The sequence below is a fragment of the Leuciscus leuciscus genome, assembly GCF_965113295.1.
Source record: "Leuciscus leuciscus genome assembly, chromosome: 22".
NCBI lineage: Eukaryota > Metazoa > Chordata > Actinopteri > Cypriniformes > Leuciscidae > Leuciscus > Leuciscus leuciscus.
Genome location: NC_138746.1, coordinates 2932715 through 2955414, shown reverse-complemented (window position 1 = coordinate 2955414; position 22700 = coordinate 2932715). Strand labels below are relative to the sequence as shown.

Below are 22700 nucleotides of genomic sequence, written 5' to 3'. Positions count from 1 at the left end.
TCCAGAGCCTTTCCTCCCTCTGTTTCTCTGTGGTGAACAAGAAACATCCATCTGATCTGCTGAAGACAGAAACTCCTGAAGACGCATCTTGACTGTGGTTGTTGACCAATATATCGCCAATGCTGACATTTATCAGCCAGTGTTTTTGTATTGCCATCAGCCATCGCATCGGCCATCAGAAAATCCATATTGGTCGACCACTATCCATGAGCACTTGCCTATTTTACATTTTTGCATTTTTACTAGCAATGAACAATATGTCAGGATCACGTCAGTTATTGGCCAGTAGTAGTTTTTTTTTATATAATTTATATTATTGGTCATTATTGGATATATATTTATCTGCCAATAGTACATTATAATTGTGTAATCTCTAGCAAACCTCAAGATGAATATCCATTTTTCATACTATACATTTATCATGGCAAAATTCAGTTTGCAAAAAAACATTTGATTTTAGTTTTAATGTTTCATTCATTCGTTCATTCATTCATTAATTGTTTCGTTCGTTCGTTCATTCATTAATTTATTCATTAATTCATTCATTCGTTCATTCATTCATTCATTTGTTCATTCATTCATTTATTAATTTAATTCATTCATTCATTCATTCATTCATTCGTTCATTCATTTGTTCATTCATTCATTCATTCACAATATGCCATTAAAATAATTGATAGATTTTTTATATCATTCATTCATTCGTTCATTGATTTCATTTATTCATTCATTCATGCATTCATTCATTCATTCATTCATTCGTTCATTCATTCATTCATTTGTTCATTCATTCACAATATGCCATTAAAATAATTGATAGATTTTTAATATCGTTCGTTCGTTCATTCATTTATTCATTTATTAATTAATTAATTAATTAATTCGTTCATTCATTAATTTGTTCATTCATTCACAATATGCCATTAAAATAGTTGATTGATTTGTAATATCATTCATTCATTCGTTCATTGATTCATTCATTTATTAATTAATTCATTCATTCATTCGTTCATTCATTCATTTGTTCATTCATTCACAATATGCCATTAAAATAATTGATTGATTTGTAATATCATTCATTCATTCGTTCATTGATTCATTCATTTATTCATTCATTCATGCGTTCATTCGTTCATTCATTCGTTCGTTCGTTCGTTCGTTCGTTCATTCATTCATTCATTCATTCATTTGTTCATTCATTCATTCACAATATGCCATTAAAATAATTGATAGATTTTTAATATCATTGCATCCCTAGTTTATAATTCTGCTCTAGTTTCCGCACGACTCTAACTAGATTAAACTTGAATCTTTGCCTTAGCAATATTGCATTATTAGATCTTGTATGATAAATTGCTTGTGATTTTTTATTTTTTTATTTTTAGGTTTCTTTGAACATAAGAACATTGAGGCCTCCACAAAAAGCCTTTGGAAGTGATTGCCAGGGTTTTGGTTTGCTTCAATGAACTGGTACTTTAAGGTATCATTTGGATTGAGATGTATAGATTTGTAAGGAGCTTTCGGTGAAGGATCTTTCTGCTGGAATTCAGAAGCTCGTTAGATTGAAGGAGACACTTTTAGGCACAGTTCAATAGTCCTTGAGTGTTTTGTGGGACGGGGTTTTTCCACAGTGACCCTTCTGTGTGTCTGTGTGTGTGTATCTTAATGATTGTGTCGATGTGAAAAGGGATTACGTAATCAGAGCCCCTCTGTTTTTGTCCTTGCTCATCCTTTCAGAAAAGCCTGTCTCATTTAATGAAGTTATTTCAGGAAGCACTTTTGCTGCTGCTGCATTTCAGTGTGAAAACTGTTAGTTAGGTTACATCACTGGGATCCAAAATCCTGCTCTCCTGAATTGTTGTTAAGGACAGTACAGTCTGTAGGAAAACTCAATGCAAGTTAACCAATGCAGTCATGAAGCTGGCTGTTCTATATAGCTATAATATATAAAATCTTACGTTTTCTTTCTCTTTTTTTTTTAAATTTATGTGAGTCTGCTTACAAAAATGTATTAGTACTAGCATGATTTCATCACCATAATAATTTTTCAAAGCACTATGTGATACCATGCTTTTTCTTAAAGACAAACCCAGTTAAAGGATTTGCTAAATGGTTTTCTGTAGGTCTCTGATAGGCTTTTGTTCAAACAATATTTTGATTTCTAAAGACATTTTTATCTATTCTGCCTCAGTCATCTAATTTATTTGAATTTATCTTAATTTCTGGGCTTTTCCAGGCAAATACTGTGATTTATGCATTTATTCAGTTGATTATTCTACATGCAAGGTATTTTTTTCAATCAATTCATGGTAATAAAAATAACCATTTGAAGACACTCTTTTATCCAAAAACTACAACTAGGGCAGCAATCTCCCTTCCAAATTCAGTGTTCTCAATCCTAGTTGCATTTTATGTACACCAACTGTGAATTTGGGTCAAACCTGCACTTGCAGGTCATCAAATCAAAAGGCATTTTAAACCTTTGCATAATGCTAAAATAACAACATGCAGCACTGGCCTATATATTGTTTTATGTATATTTGTAACCTCTATGTTAACCTCTCAGTGGTGTTGTGCTGTACATCAGAAACTGAACCGTGGGAGAAGGTGAACACGGTGAAGATGGGATGTATTGTCCCTTGTTCCTGTTCCTGTTTTTTATTTATTTTTTAGGCCTAGGGAAAACAGAATGAAAATTAGTAGTTCTGTTCAGAAAAAAGGGTCATGCATTTTACGTTGTAGGTCAAGCTATATAATGGATTTAGCAGATTTTTTTGTGTGCTGATAGCAATGTCAGGTCATGTTACATGATTCTGTATAGCACATTATACCAGGATGCATGAATGTGGCATTCGCACGATATTCATGAACATGAAAACCCCATTAAGGTCATCAGTGGCACCTTCCCAACCCACAAATGGTAGCAGAAGTTCAAATGCTGGAGTCCCCACTGGGAACCTTTAACACACACACACACACACACACACACACACACACACACACACACACACACACACACACACACACAGTACATGAAAATAAAGAGTTCTCCTTGCCTAATGCATAATCCAGTTTGAAAACCACTGAATGTTCTCTTGATTTGAACCCATTCTTGGCCAATACAAGTAAGCAAAAAAGCAAAAAGAAATGGACATTAATATTTGTAAATAGTCTCTTTGTGAGAAGACCTAGTTGAAGGAGTCATCAGGCCTGTTTTGCGGTACACACCCTGCCACTTATCTAACAGTCTTACATTGTTCTGTGGTCATAAGGAGGTTTTGAGAAAGACATCCCACTGTCTTGGAAGAGTGTCTGAATAAATGTATTCTGCTGTTCTCTCTGTGAGATGCCTTAATGTGCTTTTGTTTTTCTCCTTGCTCCCAACAGATCGCTCTCCTCCAGCTGTCGTCCTAAATTAGCTGAGCTCTGTGAAAGGAAAGCTGTTTCAGCTGACCCCTTCTGCTCCTTGAAGCTCCAGCCGTCCGTGACACCCAAATGCTGCCTGTCTTTCATCAAACTGGTCACTCCTGAAGAGAAATGGACTTGGAGTGAAAGGAACCCCTTCATGTGGACTCTAGGACAACTCTTAAGCTAGTTGAGATAGCTGGCCCTGGGACTCAAATGGGTGACCTATGACAATGTAACCGATAAGGGGACTTGAGTTCTCGCTTTCCCAAGCTGCTGCAAGACGGATATGAGCTTGAGCCGTGGGTATCGACGATAAAACAAACCTTCCATCGCTTGAGGGCTTCTCTAACGTCATGCAGTCATCTGAGGAATTGTTTACCAGGAAGCTGAAAGCATTGAATGAGAGTATGGGACATCCAGCGACCAACACACAGGGCAAGCTGGAAGGGGGTGGTAAAACGAACGGGACGCCCGCCATGCCTAAAATGGGGGTGCGAGCCAGGGTGACGGACTGGCCCCCGAAAAAGGAGGGTTGGGAAAGCCGAGGCGGACCCAACTACGAAAGCGTCATCATGGCCTTTCAGAACGGGCAGCCAGACCAAAGTGTGGAGGTCACGGATTTGGGCGAAGCACCAATGGAGCCTGAGTATTCGGATACAAAATATTCCCTGAGTGACCTTCTAAGTCGATCCCCTTTGAAGGGACTTTATCCCATTCGCCAGCGGAGTAATAGTGACGTGACCATCAGCGACATTGATGCGGAGGACATATTGGACCAGAACGCCGTCAACCCAAACACCGGTGCCTCGTTGCATCGGGAATACGGCAGCACTTCCTCTATTGACCGCCAGGGTCTCGGGAATGAAGGGTTCTTCACCATGTTAAGAGGATACCGGATTGACAGTTTGGACCATCGCAGCGCCCCGCCTGCCGGTTTCCCAGAACTCCTTCGCTACGACACAACCCTCTCCCCAAGCTTGCAGACCGCCGCCCAAATAGCCCGCGGTGAGATCGTCCGAATCTCGGGCTACGACTACGTGGACAGCTCACTCCTCTACAGCCGAGAAAGAGAGAAGTCTTTCATGCATCGTCTCAAGTCGGAGTCATCCGAGACTTCGCTCTTCAGGAAGTTGAGGACTATTAAGAGCGAGAACGATGGCTTACGGCTCTCCACCGAGCAGGAGGACCGCCGGCCGCTCAGTTTTCAGAAATGCTTTGCTCACTATGACGTCCAGAGCGTCCTCTTTAACATCAGTGAAGCGGTGGCAAACCGAATCAGCCTCAACCAGAGGAAAAACACCACAACCGGAGCTTCTGCTGCCTCGCAGTACCAAATCCCAGGAGGTGGACAGGTGGGTGGGAATAATACAGGACCTGCATCCATGTTCGAATCGCCACTGGGAAGTCGGGAAGACCTCAATCCCAAGGAGAACCTGGATGCGGATGAGGGGGATGGGAAAAGCAATGGATTGGTGCTCAATTGCCCGCATTTTCGCAATGAGGTTGGTGGAGAGGGGGAGAGGAGGATCTCTCTCTCCAGGGCCACTAACACCAACTACAGTGCTGGAGGAGAAAACTGCTCTTTCGAGTCGTCCTTGAGCTCCCACTGTACCAATGCTGGTGTGTCTGTACTGGAGGTGCCACGGGAAAGCCAGGCAATCCACCGTGAAAAGGTCAAGCGGTACATCATCGAGCACATCGACCTGGGAGCGTATTATTACCACAAATTTTTCTATGGGAGAGGTAAGCCTTGTTATTATTTTGCATGAAAAATGGGAGTTGATTCTTGTTTGCAACGTGAAATCTTTCATTCCATGTTGTATTTAGAATATTCATCAGTTCATGTTATTCCAAAGAAAACAAATGTTTTATTGTTTGTGATCTTGCTTTGCTTTATTATACTTATTATATTATTAATTATACTAAATTACAAAACCCAAGTAAAAACTCTAAACTAAAGTGCCCCCCAAAAAAGATGAGTAAGTTACACTGCAAAAAAAACTTACAATTTAAATGATATAGATTCATTTGAAAGGCTACACTGAATAATAATAATAATAATAATAAGAGTTTTCATAGATTTTCTCTTGAATTTAGGTGCATTTCGGCTAATTTCACTTGCTTTTAAGTAGTTTAGATACAAGTGAAAAAATCTAAATAAAATACACACACACACACACACACACACACACACACACAAAAAAAAAAAGCCAGTTCAGTGAGATAAAATACATTCATATTATCCACACATCTATGAAAACAATTCTAAATATCTCTTTCAGTGTTGCCTTTCAAGTAAATTTAAAGAGTTTTTAGATATTTTAAGGAGAATTACCTCATTAACTCACCATCATATCATTCGAAACCTGTATGACCAACTTTTCTATACAATGAAAATCAATTGGTTTTAATGATGTTTGGAACTTTTCATCAAAATATCTTCTATTGTGATCCACCTGAGAGTGAGTAAATCATTTCTGTTTCTTTGGGTGAACTTTAGCTTCAACTCGAAAATAGTACAAAATACTTATTACAAACTTAAAATAAATTTTTTTTGCAGTGTTAATATTTTCTCCTTTTGGATGCTATTCTGGTGATTTAGGGACTGAGACAATAGCAGTTTTTTGTAAGCCTGATGTTTATTACACATTCTGAAAGGAGAAACGCTTGTGGCATGGATTGAGGTGTGAGAATGTTCGCCTGTCTTTGGCCTGTGATTTGTCATGTGAGAATAGACAGGGTGAGGTGCAGCTGTTCCCCTCCGAGGAGCCGTGATGGCGAGAGGTGAGACGGGACCCTCTCCTCACACCGCGGTCCCACCGCTCTTCATTAAAACACCTCAGCGTGTCTGGGAATGGAACGAGCAAACGATACTTCGACTTATCCTGCACAATGTCATTGGTGTTTGACTGAGAAGGTGTCAGCGGCTGTCAGAGTCAGACTGTTGTTTTTTTTGCATGTCTGCACATCTGCATAGTCCTGACAGGATTGTGTTACCCATTCCTAAGCTCTGGAAAACAGCTGCTCCACCTCTTGCCATGCAGAAATTCGTTTCTTTCCTTTGACTACGCTGAATAATGAGCCGCAGCCTGTGGGTGAAAGCTGCGATTGTGTCCTGCACATTCACGGGCTTTCCAGCCGTAGCGAATGAGCGAATTACAGCTCAGCTCAAATGACAATAAATCATGTTAGCAAGCTCGTTCTATTGGGAAATAGATAATCATCCGCCTTGCCGTGTCGCCAAAGACCTTTCAAGCAGAAGAGCTCAATTTCCTCTGTGCAGCGGAGCTGCCGCCATTTGTACAGGGTTATATTTAAGACACTGATTAGTCTTGTGCATTTAACTATATATTTTAAGTGCCGTTTAAAGAGGGAGGGAGTTTAAAGTCGAAATGAAATCCAAATGGACCCTATTCAAACAACTTTTTTGGATGTATGGGCTCTTCATTAATTCTAAACTAATAGCCAAATCAATGTATTTAGTTATTCTTATACTGTAACTTGCAGGTAATGCAAATTTACTAATATATTGCTAATGGTTAACAGTAATTTAATGCTGAATAATACAATGCAGATAAAGGCAATAATAACAAATAATGACACATTTGTCAAGAAAGAAAATACATTTGGTTTCCTCTCAAGGTTCTCATCCACTCAAACATCCCATTTTATTTAAATGCATAACTTCAAATTGAATTAAAATGAATGCATAACTTGAATGCATAACTTTACATTGAATTCAGTTGAATGGATAAATTCAAACTGAATTAAATTGAATGCATAACTTAAATGCTTAACTTTAAATTAAATTGAATGCATAACTTTTAAATTGAATTAAAAATAAATGCATGACTTGAATGCACAACCTAACATTAAATCAAATTGAATGCATAACTTTAAATTGCATTAAATATAATGCATAACCTTTAATTGAATGCATGACTTTAATGCATGGCTTGAAATTGAATTAAATGGAATGCATTTTGTGAGACAGATACTGATTTTATTTTGACTCTCTGACTTTCCCGACTTCAAACTAACAGTCAGAGTCCATTTAACCTTTATAGCTGCTCATCACCCCATCAGCGTCTCTACCGGACCTGAGAAGGACAGACCTGTCAACATGTCTCTCCCAAGAGCCACTATCCCTTTCACACCTTACTTTTCCATGATGCTTTTATCACCCAGGGAGTAGCATTGATTCCATTAACTTCCTCTCTCTTCGTGACCAAGATCTGCGTGATCGGAGAGGAGGCAAGATGTGACATGCCTACTGAAGGTTTACACTACGGTTGCATTAATGCATGAATGTTATTAATACTTCATCTTGTTAAGCATCGTGGCCTCCTGTTGGTGATGGGCAAGCTGATGTCTTTTTATCGTTCTATTAAAGTGTGTTTTAGAGAAGAATTCAGCAGTGTTTTACTCTTCGCTGCAGCTTCACCCTCATGAGTGTGTATGAGATGACGTGACACTGGTGAGAGTGTTTGTTGTCGTTCACCTCTGGATTTGAGTTGGATTAAGGGCTGTTGTTGAACATTTCCAGATCTCTCCCATCATGCAGTTCGCTTCTGCTGTCGTAACTTTGAATAAGGTTGTATTTGTTTTTCGTGTTTTGCCATCAGCAGGATCCCACACACTACTTGAGCTGTTGCTAATTTCTTTGTTGTCCCATTTTATTATGTGTGTGTTTTGCATCAATACACATTATCCTAATGTTTTTCCCGCTAAGCCATGCTTTAGTACACATTGCCTGTTATATTGCATAATTTTGGCCTCAGGTTTTCAACATTGTGTCCAAATGCATGTTTGTCTACAAAGGGGTTTACTGAAAAGGATATCAAAAAGAAAGAGGTTAAGCCTCGTCTGTGGCGGGCTTTATTTCTCCTGTTAATCTCTGACGGACTCCTGTGGTTCAGTGAAATCAGAGATTATGGATCATATATGACACTAATGTGTCTGCGGGACTCTGTGAAAATCTATGGAGATGCTCCCTGGACCAGACGACATCATTGCCATGTAGACATGACAGATAACTAGGACCTTTTTCTCCATTATAGCACCATATTAAAATAATCCACATTTGCCGTTATTTTATTTATTTTATTTTATTTTATTTTATTTTTACTCCAAAATCAAGAGCATCTATCCATCCATCTATCTATCTATCCATCCATCCATCCATCCATCATCCATGTTTTTGTCGTTCCATTCATCCATCATTTTGTCCATCCAACCATCCATTATCCATCCATCCATAATTTTTCCGTTCCATCCATCCATCCATCCATCCATCCATTATCCATCATCCATCCATCCATCCATCGTTTTGTCATTCCATCCATCTATTCATCGTTTTGTTGTTCCATCCAACCATACATCCATCCATCCATACATCCATACATACATCCATCCATCCATACATCCATCCATACATACATCGTTTTGTCATTCCATCCATCTATTCATCGTTTTGTTGTTCCATCCATCCATCCATCCATACATCCATCCATACATGCATCCATACATCCATCGTTTTGTCATTCCATCCATCTTTTCATCGTTTTGTTGTTCCATCCATCCATACATCCATACATACATCCATACATCCATCCATACATGCATCGTTTTGTCATTCCATCCATCTATTCATCGTTTTGTTGTTCCATCCATCCATCCATACATCCATCCATCCATACATGCATCCATCCATACATCCATACATCCATCCATACATGCATCCATCCATACATCCATCCATACATGCATCCATACATCCATCGTTTTGTCATTCCATCCATCTATTCATCGTTTTGTTGTTCCATCCATCCATACATCCATCCATACATCCATCCATCTATCGTTTTGTCGTTCCATCCTTCCATCCATCCGTGCCATCCATCCATCCAATGTCACAATGCAAAAAATCCTATAGTAAAATTCTATGTATTTATTTATTTGAGACAGATGATCTTAATTGTCATGAAAATAATGTCACACTGTATGTCAAAATGCAAAAATCATAATGGTCCTAAAATAAACTTGCTTGCTTTATTTAAAAAAATAAAAAAATAATTAATAATGTCACAATGCCAGAATCCTAAGATAAGAAGGTCTGTAGACGGTTCTCAGTGTAGTTTCCCGTGTGTGTGTGCAGTGTCTCCTCAGCATGACCAGCACTAGAGAGGCTGTGAAGAGTTTAAACAGCTCTAATAGTCTCTCACTCGCTTTATAGGGTGTTCCCGGAAAGTGTTATCTGTCCTTCTTGAACCTGACCTCATATCTTCCTCTCGTTCCTGTCATTAACCCCCAGAGCACCAGAACTACTTCGGGGTGGATGAGAACTTGGGCCCGGTGGCCATCAGCGTGCGGAGAGAAAAGCTGGACGATGGGAAAGACAAAGAGGCATCGCAGTATAACTATCGGGTCACCTTCAGGACGAGTCAGGTACGCCAGCGCTCGACAAATGGACATGAATCTCTCAGCAGATATTGATTTAAATAACTATTGATAATTAGTTTTGATTTTAATTGGATTAATGAATGTGTAATTAAAAATTAATGGATTGATGGCCCTAATTGCAATACCATTTTTAGTAGTTTTAGAAGACTAATGGTGTCGCACTGGACATTTAAATAATTAAAGTTTTGCCTGCTGAAATAAAGGAAGCATTTAATTAATATTAAGAGGTAAAACCCTCCCTCTTTCATACTTACAAGCTTGAAAATGTATTGGTTTGCATTGGCAATATTCATAAAAATCCCTACGATATCAATTGCTAATAATTTTATTAATGATAGAATCATGAAATTGTCATTTTCTAAATTATTTATGTATAAGTTTGTTTGTTTGTTTGTTTGCTTTCTTATTTATTCATTTATGTACTTATTTACTTGTTTAATTACTGGTATTTATTAATTTGGGACAGATCATCTTAAGGGTCCTAAAATAAACTTATACAATTCTTTATGCAAAATATAATTTCCTTTTTTTTTTTTTCTCTCATGGGCTGAATTATTATTATTATTATTATTATAATTTTCGAGGACAGTAAATCAACAAATGCCCACATACAGATTCTTTTTTCTCCACCGCATTAAACCTTAGGCTTTGATCTTCAGCTTCTAATGGCGCTCGTTCACAATTAATCTGAATTATGAAGCCTCTTGTCATTTCCTACATGCCATAGATGCTCAAATGACTCAAAATCTCAGAATGACCCTTTAAAGAGATAATAGAGAATTCAGCATAAAAGGCTTTTACTCTATAAGTGCAGATAAAAGGGTCGAGACTCGCGCCCTCGAATCTCCTGCAAGGGGGAAGATCTCATTGACAAAAACTTGATATCCCAATATATCAATACATATTTTTAATTGAAAGAATCCTGTTAGTTTTTAAGAAAAAAAAGAATAAGTACTTGAGGTCACATACTCGTATGACAATATTAAGCCATCGGATAATAAGGATTTTGATTGTTTGAGGCTGGAAAATGTCCTTGCTGTTTAATGCATGTGTAATGATTAGATTAGACACTAAGAGCTCTTGTCCTTCTCTGGCCCTCCTCAGTTGACCACCTTGCGTGGGGCGATTCTGGAGGACGCTGTGCCATCCACGGCGAGGCACGGGATGGCCCGCGGTCTCCCACTGAAGGAGGTGCTGGAGTACGTGGTGCCCGAGCTGAACATCCAGTGCCTTCGACTGGCCCTCAACTCACCCAAAGTCCCCGAGCAGCTCCTCAAGCTGGACGAGCAGGGGGTGAGGACTCGTCTAGAACGCTGAAATCTCATGTTATGTAAACGATATTCAGATATGCAGAGTAGGGCTGCACGATTTGGGGAAAAAAATCTTTAAGCAATTTTTCTCAGAAAAAGCGTATGCAATAAAAAAATAAAATAAAAAAAATTCCCACTTTATAAGTATTTTTAACTACTATATACTAACATGGAAATTAATAATTTGATACAATGGAACTTATTGTGTACATATATGTTTTTACATTGTACTTATATTTTAAAAACACCTGCATGTACAGCAGTAATTACAGCTGTAATTAATTTATGTAATTACATTTATAATTACACTGTTGACCCTTCGTTTACACCTTAACTCACCCTTAAACCACACCTTACCCTAACCTTACCCGTATCACACCTAAATAGCAGCAAAAGTGTTTTACAGTACAACATGAACACAATAAGTACATAGTACTTAAAGCCACTTAATATAAAGTGGGGCCAAAAAATAATGCAGGTTTGTTCTGCTTGTTTGTAGGACTGCACAATTTTGCTTTATTTAGTGATTACAGATCAATATGGATATAAAACTACTACTACTACTACCACAACTACTCCTAATAATAATAATAACAATTATTATTCTTATTATTTATTTTTAATAAATAAATAAAATATAAAAAATGTACTAAATTAAAACAAAATAAGAAATAGTATTGTAATATTTCAATGAAAAAAATTTTTTTTTAAACACTGAACCATCAAACCTGTATTTAGACAGAAAACCACAGGTAGGGAACATATATTTATATAATTAAAATGCAATGCCTTTGTGATTTGATTCTCATAATATGATCATTTTGGTTTTATTTAGATTAATCGTGTAGCTCTAATGCATAATGTCTTTTATTATATTGCTTTTGCTTAAGTTTTATAGCAATAAGCAACATTCATTGTAGTGGTCAATCAATATGGTGACTGAATCTTTACCATTTTTACATTAGATTTTTTTTGCTTATTCTATTGTGATTTTTACCACAACAGCCATAATTTAGTCTGGTTTTAATGCAGCATTGTATCTTTACACTGCATTTTGTGCAGGCACAGAGCAGCCTTAACTTGGCGGTGTAAAGATGCCTTTAAGAATGTGCATCGTTTCTCACAAATCTTGAGTTATATCTGTAACACAGCAGTTCTGAAAGTGTTAATGAAAATAGTGCATGGATATATGACTAAAAATCAACATGCACTGGGTCTCGTGGGTCTCAAAGGCACCATAGGTAGAGCTGTTTTTCCCATGAAGCGTCTCTCTACATGGATTCAGATGGTCGTCTTGGTTCTGAGGGAGAAAATCAGCCAATATCATGTTATAGTTCGATCAATAACAGCTCCAGTCGCCCATTGATTTCCCAACCTCGAGTGGAAATGTGAATGAGGACGGACGAATATAGCCAAAATTACATTTTATTTTATAGATAGAGACGTTTCAATCCCACCCTCTCAATAATGTTTCATTATGGTCTTTAAAGAGACATGATTATTGAAGTTCTCTCGAGTGCTAAATATAGACGAGTGTGATATGAGCGGAAAGCCCAGTCATTTCTTTTTGCCTGGCAATTCTGTTTAATATATACTACCATTTCAAAGTTTGGGGTCAGTAAAGAACGTAATACTTTTATTCATCAAGGATGCATCAAATTGATCAAAAGTGACAGTAAATTATTTTACATTGTTACAAAAGATTTAGATTTGAAATAAATGCTGTTCTTTTAAACTTTTTATACATCAAAGAATCCTGAAAGAACACAGTTTCCATTAAATATGAAGCAGCACGACAGTTTTCAACATTGATAATAATCAGAAATGTTTCTTAAGCATCAAATCATCATTAGAATGATTTCTGAAGGATCATGTGACACTGAAGACTGGAGTAATGATACTGAAAATTCAGCTTTGATCACATGAATAAATTACATTTGAACATATATTTGCGTATAAAACTTCATTTTAAACTGTAAAATATATATTTAGCTGATGCTTTTATCCAAAGCGACTTACAAAAGAGAGCAAAGAGCCAACAAAAAAAAATTATATTTCACAATGTTGCTGTTTTTACTGTATTTTTATCAAATAAATGCAGCCTTGTTGAACATAACATGAAACAAAAACAGAAAATATTACTAACATCAAACTATTGAACAGTGTGAAGTGTAGATATTAGGGAAATATTATACATCTTAATAACTCCCTCTCATATCAAGTCAAGTCACGTTTATTTCTATATCGCTTTATGATCGTTTGAATGTTTCAAAGCAGCTTTACAGTGATAAACAGGATAATTATGCATTTCGGCTGTTGTTCAGTTCAGTGTTGATTCAGTTGTAAAGATCCTCAACTATTAAAGGGGTGGTTCGGGATTTTTGACATCGGACCTAATTTTTAAGTCAGCCTGGTTGTTATTCATCAGTGGAGAATTTTTTTTATTTTTTATTATCCAGTCCTTATATTTGGATAGTTAGCCGATGCTAGGCTAGCGCGAGTCAATGGTATATGTTAGCCAGCCATTAAAAACCGTTTTACCCACTCCACAGTGCACCAAACGCAAATCAATTATAACACTAGACTATCGATGTATATGTCCGTTGAGAGAATATAATGTTAGAAATCAAACTTACCTTTCATCACATTGCATTAGTTATAATTTGTTCCCTGTAATCATAAGCCTTGTCTACAGCAGCAGCGGAGTGATATTGATTACCTAGGCAACCGAGTGAGCCGGTACACACATGACGTTAGCTGGATGTAACGACTGTAGTGCGCTTCTGTTCTGTTTACTTTTTGCCGCATTACTAACCGGAGCAAAGTAAAATTCCGCAGCTGCTGAGAAACTAGTTCCTTTGGGATCATTGAGATGAAAGGTAAGTTTGATTTCTAACATTATTCTCTCAACGGACATATACATCGATAGTCTAGTGTTATAATTGATTTGCGTTTGGTGCACTGTGGAGTGGGTAAAACGGTTTTTAATGGCTGGCTAACATATACCATTGACTCGCGCTAGCCTAGCATCGGCTAACTATCCAAATATAAGGACTGGATAATTAAAAAAAAAAAAAAATTCTCCACTGATGAATAACAACCAGGCTGACTTAAAAATGAGGTCCGATGTCAAAAATCCCGAACCACCCCTTTAAATTATTAATTTAATCTATAAAGCAGTTCTGCAAAAAATGATGTCATCGTCCAGCTCAGTTCAGTTTTCATACAATATCAATAGTTTTGATGACAGAATGGAGAAAAACCCTTGTGAGGAACCAGTCAGTTCTCCTCATCATATGAACGTCAAACTGTGGATTCCCATCGACACGGGCTATGAATCTTGTGGCTTGAAGCTGTCAGAAAAATCCCAGGGTGTTTTTTTCTTACATAAGTGACAAAAATTGAAAAAAGTTGCTGGATGAAAATAGCACTTTATTGATTACAGTTTCATGTTTCTCTGCAGGAGCATATACGGGTTTGTCCCAGAAGGCTTGTGTTTTAGTGTAGTTTTCCCTCTTAGTTAGTCGAAGTTACTCAGCGAAGCACTTAACAACTGTTTAATAGCGTTTGGCACTCTCATAAGGATTCTGGGAGTTGTCTCAACTCGAGCAGGGAGATCTGGATAGCGTGCGCTGGGACAGCATAATGTGGGCCTCAGATTCGGAGTGTGTTATTTGTACGGGCGTTCATGCTTACTGTTTATAATTCAGGCATCAAGTTTTGGTTTGGCACATACCACTCAAATTTCCTTCAGAAACGGTATGTAGTTATTTTTCAATTTCGTTTGCTGCTGTTAGTGCCTCTAAAATGACATGCTTCACTTTTAAAAAACTTTTCTTTAGTGTGTAATGTTGCTGTTTGAGCATGAAAAAGCTCTGAGTTCTTCTCTATATCAGTGTCAGTGTTTCTGAACTCGCTCTGAAACGCCTCCATTGTAGTCTTTAGTTTCTTCCGGGAACGAACACGTCACAATATTCCTCATTTAAATAATTCATACGCAGAATAAAGGGGCGGGGCCTGGTTGAGTTAGTTAGTAGTGTGTTGAAACTGGTGGTTATGGTAAGGGGCGGGGCATTTCCCAAACACACTCGAAGCGCTCGACCAATCACAACACACTGATCCAGCCGACCAATCAGAGCACAGTGTGCTTTCAGAAGGAGGAGCTTCATAGAGACAGGAACTAAACAGAGCGTTACTGACTGACTGGGAAGAGAGGAGCCGCAACAATGAAGAATATGGGGGAAATAATGAGTTTTGACCCCAAATACTAAATAAGACTTTGAAACCGGGCATAATTGATCGCGTTTAAGGAAAGACTGTGTTTGTCTTGTGTATTTGACTGTTGCACATGCATGTTCAGCTGGCTGCTGAAGATCATCTGGTTTGGAGATGAATGGTGGTCTTCGCCTCTGGGGACGTATGTGTGAAAAACAACACCTATGTCACATAATGTGCTAAAGACCCCCAGTCTGCCTCCCACACGGCTAGCAAACCGTATCGCGTTACCTTGGGCTGCTGCGGGAAAGGTTCACTGCTCACTTGATGGTGACAGATAATGAGAAGTGAACTCTTTCATTCCGTGTCCTGCTCTTTTCTTCTCTCACGCTTGTGTGTGTGTGTGTGTATGTCTTCTCACAGGACCACAGAATTAGCGGCGGCTTAGCAGAAACAAAACTTGTTTTGAAAGTGAAAAAAGTGAAGATCTCATTTGTTTCCCGTTGATCTTTAGCAACATTTTAAGACGAGACCTACCATGAGCTCTGAAGTTAAGCTTAAGAAATTAGATTGTTATGTTCGATTATATTAGATTATTATTATACTGGTAACTATGTCATTAAAATAAATTGTTACCTTAATTTATGTGGAAGATGCAAAGAAAAAATGAGGATCCCAACAAAGTTTCATACATTGCCTTGTTAAGAAACAGTAAGAGCCTCAGAATATTCTTCAAGGCATAGTTTATGAGAAACAATTAGTCAGGTACGCATCAGTGCATGTAAACACATTAAGTCATTGATGAAATCATCAGGCAGATGCACATTTATTTTCTGCGAGTGGATAAAGCGAAGTCCGATGGGAACGTGATACTCGAGTCCCTTCAGAAGAGCTCAGTCTGTAAACATCAGTTCAAACAGATTCTGCGATCACAAGGAGGAGGATTTAATAATCATTATGGAAATTGAGGGATTGGATGGGATGACGGTAAACTCAACAGAAGTCTGTGGGATCACATCAAGTTCTGACTGTGAAATGTGTCATTTACGTACAAAAACAACCGCACAATAATGATCACTTATAAATGAGTTTCTCGAACAGCAACAGCCCCATTTGTGCCCGCATATAATTAGTTTGAGGCTAGTTTTTACTACTATTTTGAATTCCCTTTTATTTTAATATTTTCCGTGTTCATTTTAAATTTAGTTTGATTTTAAGCTCTTTTTTTTTGTTTATTTTATTTCCAGAATATTTCAATTTTTACATTTAGCAGTTTTAGTACTTCAACATTTTCATTTGAAGTATTAAGTATTATTATTATTATACTACTTATTTCAGTTAGTTGCCAATGCAACATTTCACTGTTTTTCATATAAAATTAAAACATTTTTTAGCTTTATTTCAATTGACAAAAAAAGTCTTCGTTTTAGCTAATGACAACAAGATTGGTTTGAGGCATTTAAAAACAAGTAAAGAGATATACAGTATCCTGGATAAACTGTACTCTTCTTATAGTTATAGCTGAAATACTTCTACAGCATATGCAGATGTGATGTTTTTTTTTAAATTAATCATAACTAACATTTATGTTTCTTGCAGGAACAACATTCATATGTTTTTGAATTTTAAATGTTTCCACACCGTTTGGTCGAAAACTCGTGATTTTTAGTGTGTGAGGGTATAAATAACAAATATGGGAAATGAAACTAGACAGATGTCTAGGTTTGAAAACTTGTGATTAACAATGAAGTAATCAAGAAAACAGAGTTCGCTTCTACCTAGTAACAGAAGGGTTTGCCTATGAAGAACCAATCAAATTGTAGGGAGATTATGTAATGTATCATGAACGACTGTAGATGTTTGGGGACGTCGATTGTAGACGATACCCAGGTAGACTTAAGTCAGGTGCGAAAGAAGAAAAAAATATCACACAGAATAAGTGGATCCCAATAGCCAAAGGTCTGACCATTAGCTGACAAATGGCCAAAATATACATAAAACCACTGTTAGCAAACTACCTGTGTTCTTCAATTACTGAATCCAGTCAATCTGGATTCAAACACTAAATCTCTAGCATCTCCCTCATTTAATTTGATGGGAAGTGAGTTACGACAGAAGTCTCTTCAGGAACAATCAGTCACAATCCCACAGTAAGACGTGGTGAAGTGCCATCAGAACCCCTGGCCTCACGCAAGCTAACCCAGTTCAGATGCGCTGAACGGGTCTGATGAGGCAGAGGAAAACGGCTGATGTTTCAGCGCTCAGGAATCACGGCTCTCTTACGCGGGTCAAGTATTCCCAGCTTGGAAACCATGCTGTTGTCATGGCGACCTCGTCCTCTGAAACCTTCATCCGGCTGTTTTGGATTAGGAGCAGCCAGTGACTTCCCCGGCATCTAGTCGAGCAGCGCTAATGCAGTTCAGAGGAGATGCCCTACTTGGCTTTAGAAAGGACACACACACACACACACACACACACACTGGGATAAGTGCAGTAAACTTGAGTTATAAAACGACATGCAAACCGCTGACACATTCTGAATGGGTAGGTATACGGCCAACAGGCAGTTTTTAGACTAAGCAAATGGTGAGAAAACATAAAATGCTTGCGGGAAACACACAGGGGCAAATTTAACTCGAAGTCATTTGAGCCAAGAGTGATGTCATGCGCTTGCTTCCTCACGTCAATTTCCATTTCAACAGCATCAAAAAGTCAAACAAACCCTAGTAAGATGCCTACTCATAATAAAACAGTAAAACACTTAAACCCTTCATATATATATATAATGCACTATAAAATGATTTCTCATGCATTAATTATGCCTGGTAATGCACTGTATGGTCTTTTGTAAGCACAATTATAATACATCATAATACTTATCTATTCATTCATTTAAAAAAAGTATAATACATTAAATACAGGACACATTTCAGATGTAGAAGAATCTGCAAGTATTATAATGCATTTTAACTTGGGTTACAATTATTTATGAAAAGATATAATGCATTGTAATAAACATTATGTATACCTTTATAATGCATTATACATAAGGGCTTTTTACCAATAATAAAGTATTTTAATACAAAAAAAATTCAGATTAAAACATAATATAAAAATATTTAAAAATAAAAGTATATACTGCATATGTAATATATTTGCATATATGTATATGTTTAATTTCCTACATACATATTTAGAGAGAGAGAGAGATAATAAATAAATATATTAGAAATATTAAAAATATTAATATTTTAAAACAATAATTAAGTAGAAAATTATTCAAAATATATAGATTAAATATAAACTAAATATAATGTATTATATTATTTTAAAATAAAAAAATATAAGTATCGTATTTTTTCCAATTTAAAACATTTAATACCGATATATAATATAGTATATTCTCATTTCTTGAGCTTAAGCTTAACTTTTATATGTACACAATTTATATATACATCATTTTAAATAATTAATTATTTTAATAGGTAATTATTAATAATAATTAATTTAATAGTTAAAAAAAGTAAATATAACATTTTTAAATGTTAAACTTACATTTTTATTTTATAAAAATAAAATGATTTAATATTTAAAATATTTAATGGGAATAATCAATGGGAAAACGAGTAGAATTGGAAGCATAACTTCCCTGCCTTCTACCGAGAGGCAATCCCAGAATGCATTGTGACGGGCTCAGTGTAAAGTTTCATGCATGATGACAGGGAATAAAGGGAAATGTGGAGCCAATCCTAAAATGTTGCTCTTTTCTGAAAACCTTTGATTCAGTTTAAGATATTCTATTTAAAGATTTCACTGGTTTTGTTTTTGTATATTTCTACTTGTTAGCTCAACAACATACTAACACCAGTTTCTGCTGAAATCAATACATTTTTGATTTGATATATTGTTACACGTACAGTAGATAAAGAATTCACCAGCCATGAAAATGCAATTATTATTCATAACTGGTCATTTTTCTCAGTTCACCTGCCATGACGGAATCAAATAATGGATGCATTTTTAACTTTTCTCGACATGCCATCTTACCCTTAAAAGCAAACACACTAGTCAGACAGTGGACACCAAGGCAGCTCACTAGGGTTTGAAACTCTGGCCCAAAAAAGACAGACAATCTCTATATCCAAGTCTGAGATCTTTGGCACAGATATTTTCCATATTAATCAAACATACAGCAGAGAGGATAACGGTTATGAAACACATTCTTCTGTCTGTTCATAACAAAGAGGTCAACACGGCTCTCAGACACAGATAAGCCTCTGAGTGACATGAAGCGCCACAAGAAAGAAGAAACACAGGGATAGAGGGAAAGAAAGTCAGTCATCCCCGGAGTGTTTTACATAACGGTGTCCTGACCGCTGTGACATCACTGCGCCTCTTCCGTACCCATCAGCCCTCGGGACAGTCCTGACTTCTCACGACTCGTAGAGTAAACACCAGCAAACGGCTAGTGTCGTCATCAAGCGCTTTATCAGCTGACTGTTAAACTGACAGCTGACGATGATACGAGCACAACAGTGAGCGAGAAGGGTTTTCACATTCATTTCTCCAATGGGATTTAAAAAAAATATATATAATTCTGATATGATATTAACACTTTTGAGATGAATCAAAGCATTACAAACTTTGATTTTGAAGCAAAAACATTTTTAGAAATTAAAAAGGTAAACAAAATGCAGTATTGCAAATGGCAATCATTGCAGAAAAGATGGTGTATAATATATACTATATAATTTTAATATTTTCAATTAATATATTAATTAATAATCTGATATTTGTTTTAATTATGCTAAATATTGTATATCATAATAGTTTAATATTGAATAAAAAATACTAAAAGTATACACACATATATTCAATATTAAACTATTATATTATGATATGATATATATATATATATATATGTGTGTGTGTGTGTATATATATATATATATATATATATATATATAAATAAATTTTTTTTAAATATATTTAAAAAATATATATAAAAAGTATTCAGATACAGATTCATTTTATATATATATATATATATATATATATATATATATATATAAATTACAATATGTTCATATTAAATATATGAAAAATATAGATGTTTTATATTTTTTTATATAAAACATTTAATACCGATATATTATATAATATAACATAATATAATACTACATGTACTTTCTACAGTAATAACATGCATAATTACAAGTAACTAACCTATCCCTAACCCTATAGTAAGTACATGTAGTTAGTTAATATAACTTAACAACGTCACCTCAAAATAAAGTGCAACCTAAATGAATAACTGGGTTGAGTTTTATTGATATCCGATCAGTAATAAATGTAATGTGTGTGTGTTTGTTTGTGTTGCAGCTGAGTTTCCAGCACAAAGTGGGCGTCCTGTACTGTAAAGCGGGTCAGAGCACAGAGGAGGAGATGTACAATAATGAGAACGCCGGGCCGGCGCTGGACGAGTTCCTGGATCTGCTCGGTCAGAGAGTCCGACTGAAGGGCTTCACCAAGTACAGAGCACAGCTGGACAACAAGAGTATGTGTTAATGCTGACACCATACACATACAACACACTGCATTTATAGAGACATATTATATGTATATTAGGGCTGTGCAACAATTAATCACATCCAAAATAAAAGTTTGTGTTTACATAATATATGTGTGTGTACAGTGTATAATTATTTTGTTTATATAAATACACACACACACACACGCATGCATATATTTAAGAAAATTTTTATTTATACATACAATATTTATATTTATATATAATATAAATTATATTTATAAAGTATATACATGTAAATATTTCTTAAATATATGCATGCATGCATGTTTGTGTATTTACCAACTTTAAACTAGTCTTCAGTTAAAAATCTATGAACGTTGTTGTTTTGTTTTGTAAACTCGTCACCAACTTTAACATGGATGATTTTGTTGAAATTGAAAGAGCGACTTTTGAGGAAGAAGAAAATTACAAACCAATCATTAATGTTTAGCATTATATGTCATCGTTTTCCAGAAAATATGTTTTTGGATGTGGCTGGGGAGTGTGTGTGTGTGTGTGTGTGTGTGTGTATATACTGTTGTCAGGGCAAGTAAAGGCTCGGTACAGTCATCAGAGAAATGTCGAGTCCTGTTTCTCCTCTCTTTGTTCCCTTGTGTCTCAAACACAAGATGTGTTGTTGACAACTGTCCTCCATTACAGCGGACTCGACCGGCACTCACTCGCTCTACACGACCTACAAGGACTATGAGCTGATGTTCCACGTGTCCACACTTCTGCCCTACACACCCAACAACAGGCAGCAGGTGTGTGTCCTCCTCGTTATGCTAATGAGCTCTCTTGTGATTGGCTAATGTCTTCACATGGGGGTTCTGATTACCCTGTTTTCTTTTATTGTGTGATAATGACTGGTGCATTCCATGATATGTTCTCTTTAACAACTAGTTAACTAATTTTCATCCATCCATGCATCCATCCATCCAAATATCTATCTATCTATCTATCTATCTATCTATCTATCTATCTATCTATCTATCTATCTATCTATCTATCTATCTATCTATCTATCTATCTATCCATCCATCCATCCATCCGTTCTCAAATCATGCTGGAGAACATGATCATCAGGTTAATGATGTTAAGTTAAGTACTTATGAACATTAGTTTAAATCCAAATAATTATTTATCAATTAAAACATAGATTTTAATCTGAGAATATAAACTTAAATCTGAATATATAAATTATTTCTAACTATTCTGAACTGTACGGTATATTAGGATTTTTTATTTATTTTTTATATATTTCGAAAGTGTGTGCATATGCATTTTAAAGCATTTACATCTTTTTAGTGAAGAAAACAAAATAATATGTGACAAAGCTGGAATTTTGCCACTCCTGCAGAATGAAGATGACTTCACTTTTATTAAAAGTCTAGATTTGATTTCCAATTCCAATTGTCAAATTTGGTAAATGCATTAAATGTAATCCCATTAGATATATTTGATATGTTTTTTTATATCATAACAGGTTTATAGTCTATCAAATGCATAAACTTAGTAATAGAGCCACTCCAGCCGCATCACTGTCACTTGTGTCTCTGACAGTCGATTGGCCGGATTTTCTGAAGAAGATTTTCTGTCTTTTTCTTCTCCAACTTCAATTCTATTCGATTGTGCCGGATTAGCGGATAAATCCCTGGCCGTAAGCTTCCAGAAGACTCGAGCACAGTTCAGCCTCTCATCTTCTCATCCTCCCGTCTCACACATAATCCTGT

General features: G+C 36.3%; 1 protein-coding gene across 4 annotated transcripts in view; it reads left to right on the top strand.

Moving 5' to 3' along the window:
* LOC309486125 (signal-induced proliferation-associated 1-like protein 2) overlaps positions 1 to 22700 on the top strand; it is a 153103-nt gene that overhangs the window by 62394 nt on the left and 68009 nt on the right. For all 4 annotated transcript variants that reach the window (XM_082153280.1, XM_082153281.1, XM_082153279.1 and 1 more), the window contains exons 2-6: positions 3388 to 5151; positions 9722 to 9855; positions 10975 to 11163; positions 20778 to 20952; positions 21628 to 21731. In XM_082153280.1, the coding sequence (XP_082009406.1) occupies positions 3762 to 5151; positions 9722 to 9855; positions 10975 to 11163; positions 20778 to 20952; positions 21628 to 21731 (1992 nt within the window). In that variant the 5' untranslated portion in view covers positions 3388 to 3761. The remainder of the gene's footprint in view (positions 1 to 3387; positions 5152 to 9721; positions 9856 to 10974; positions 11164 to 20777; positions 20953 to 21627; positions 21732 to 22700) is intronic.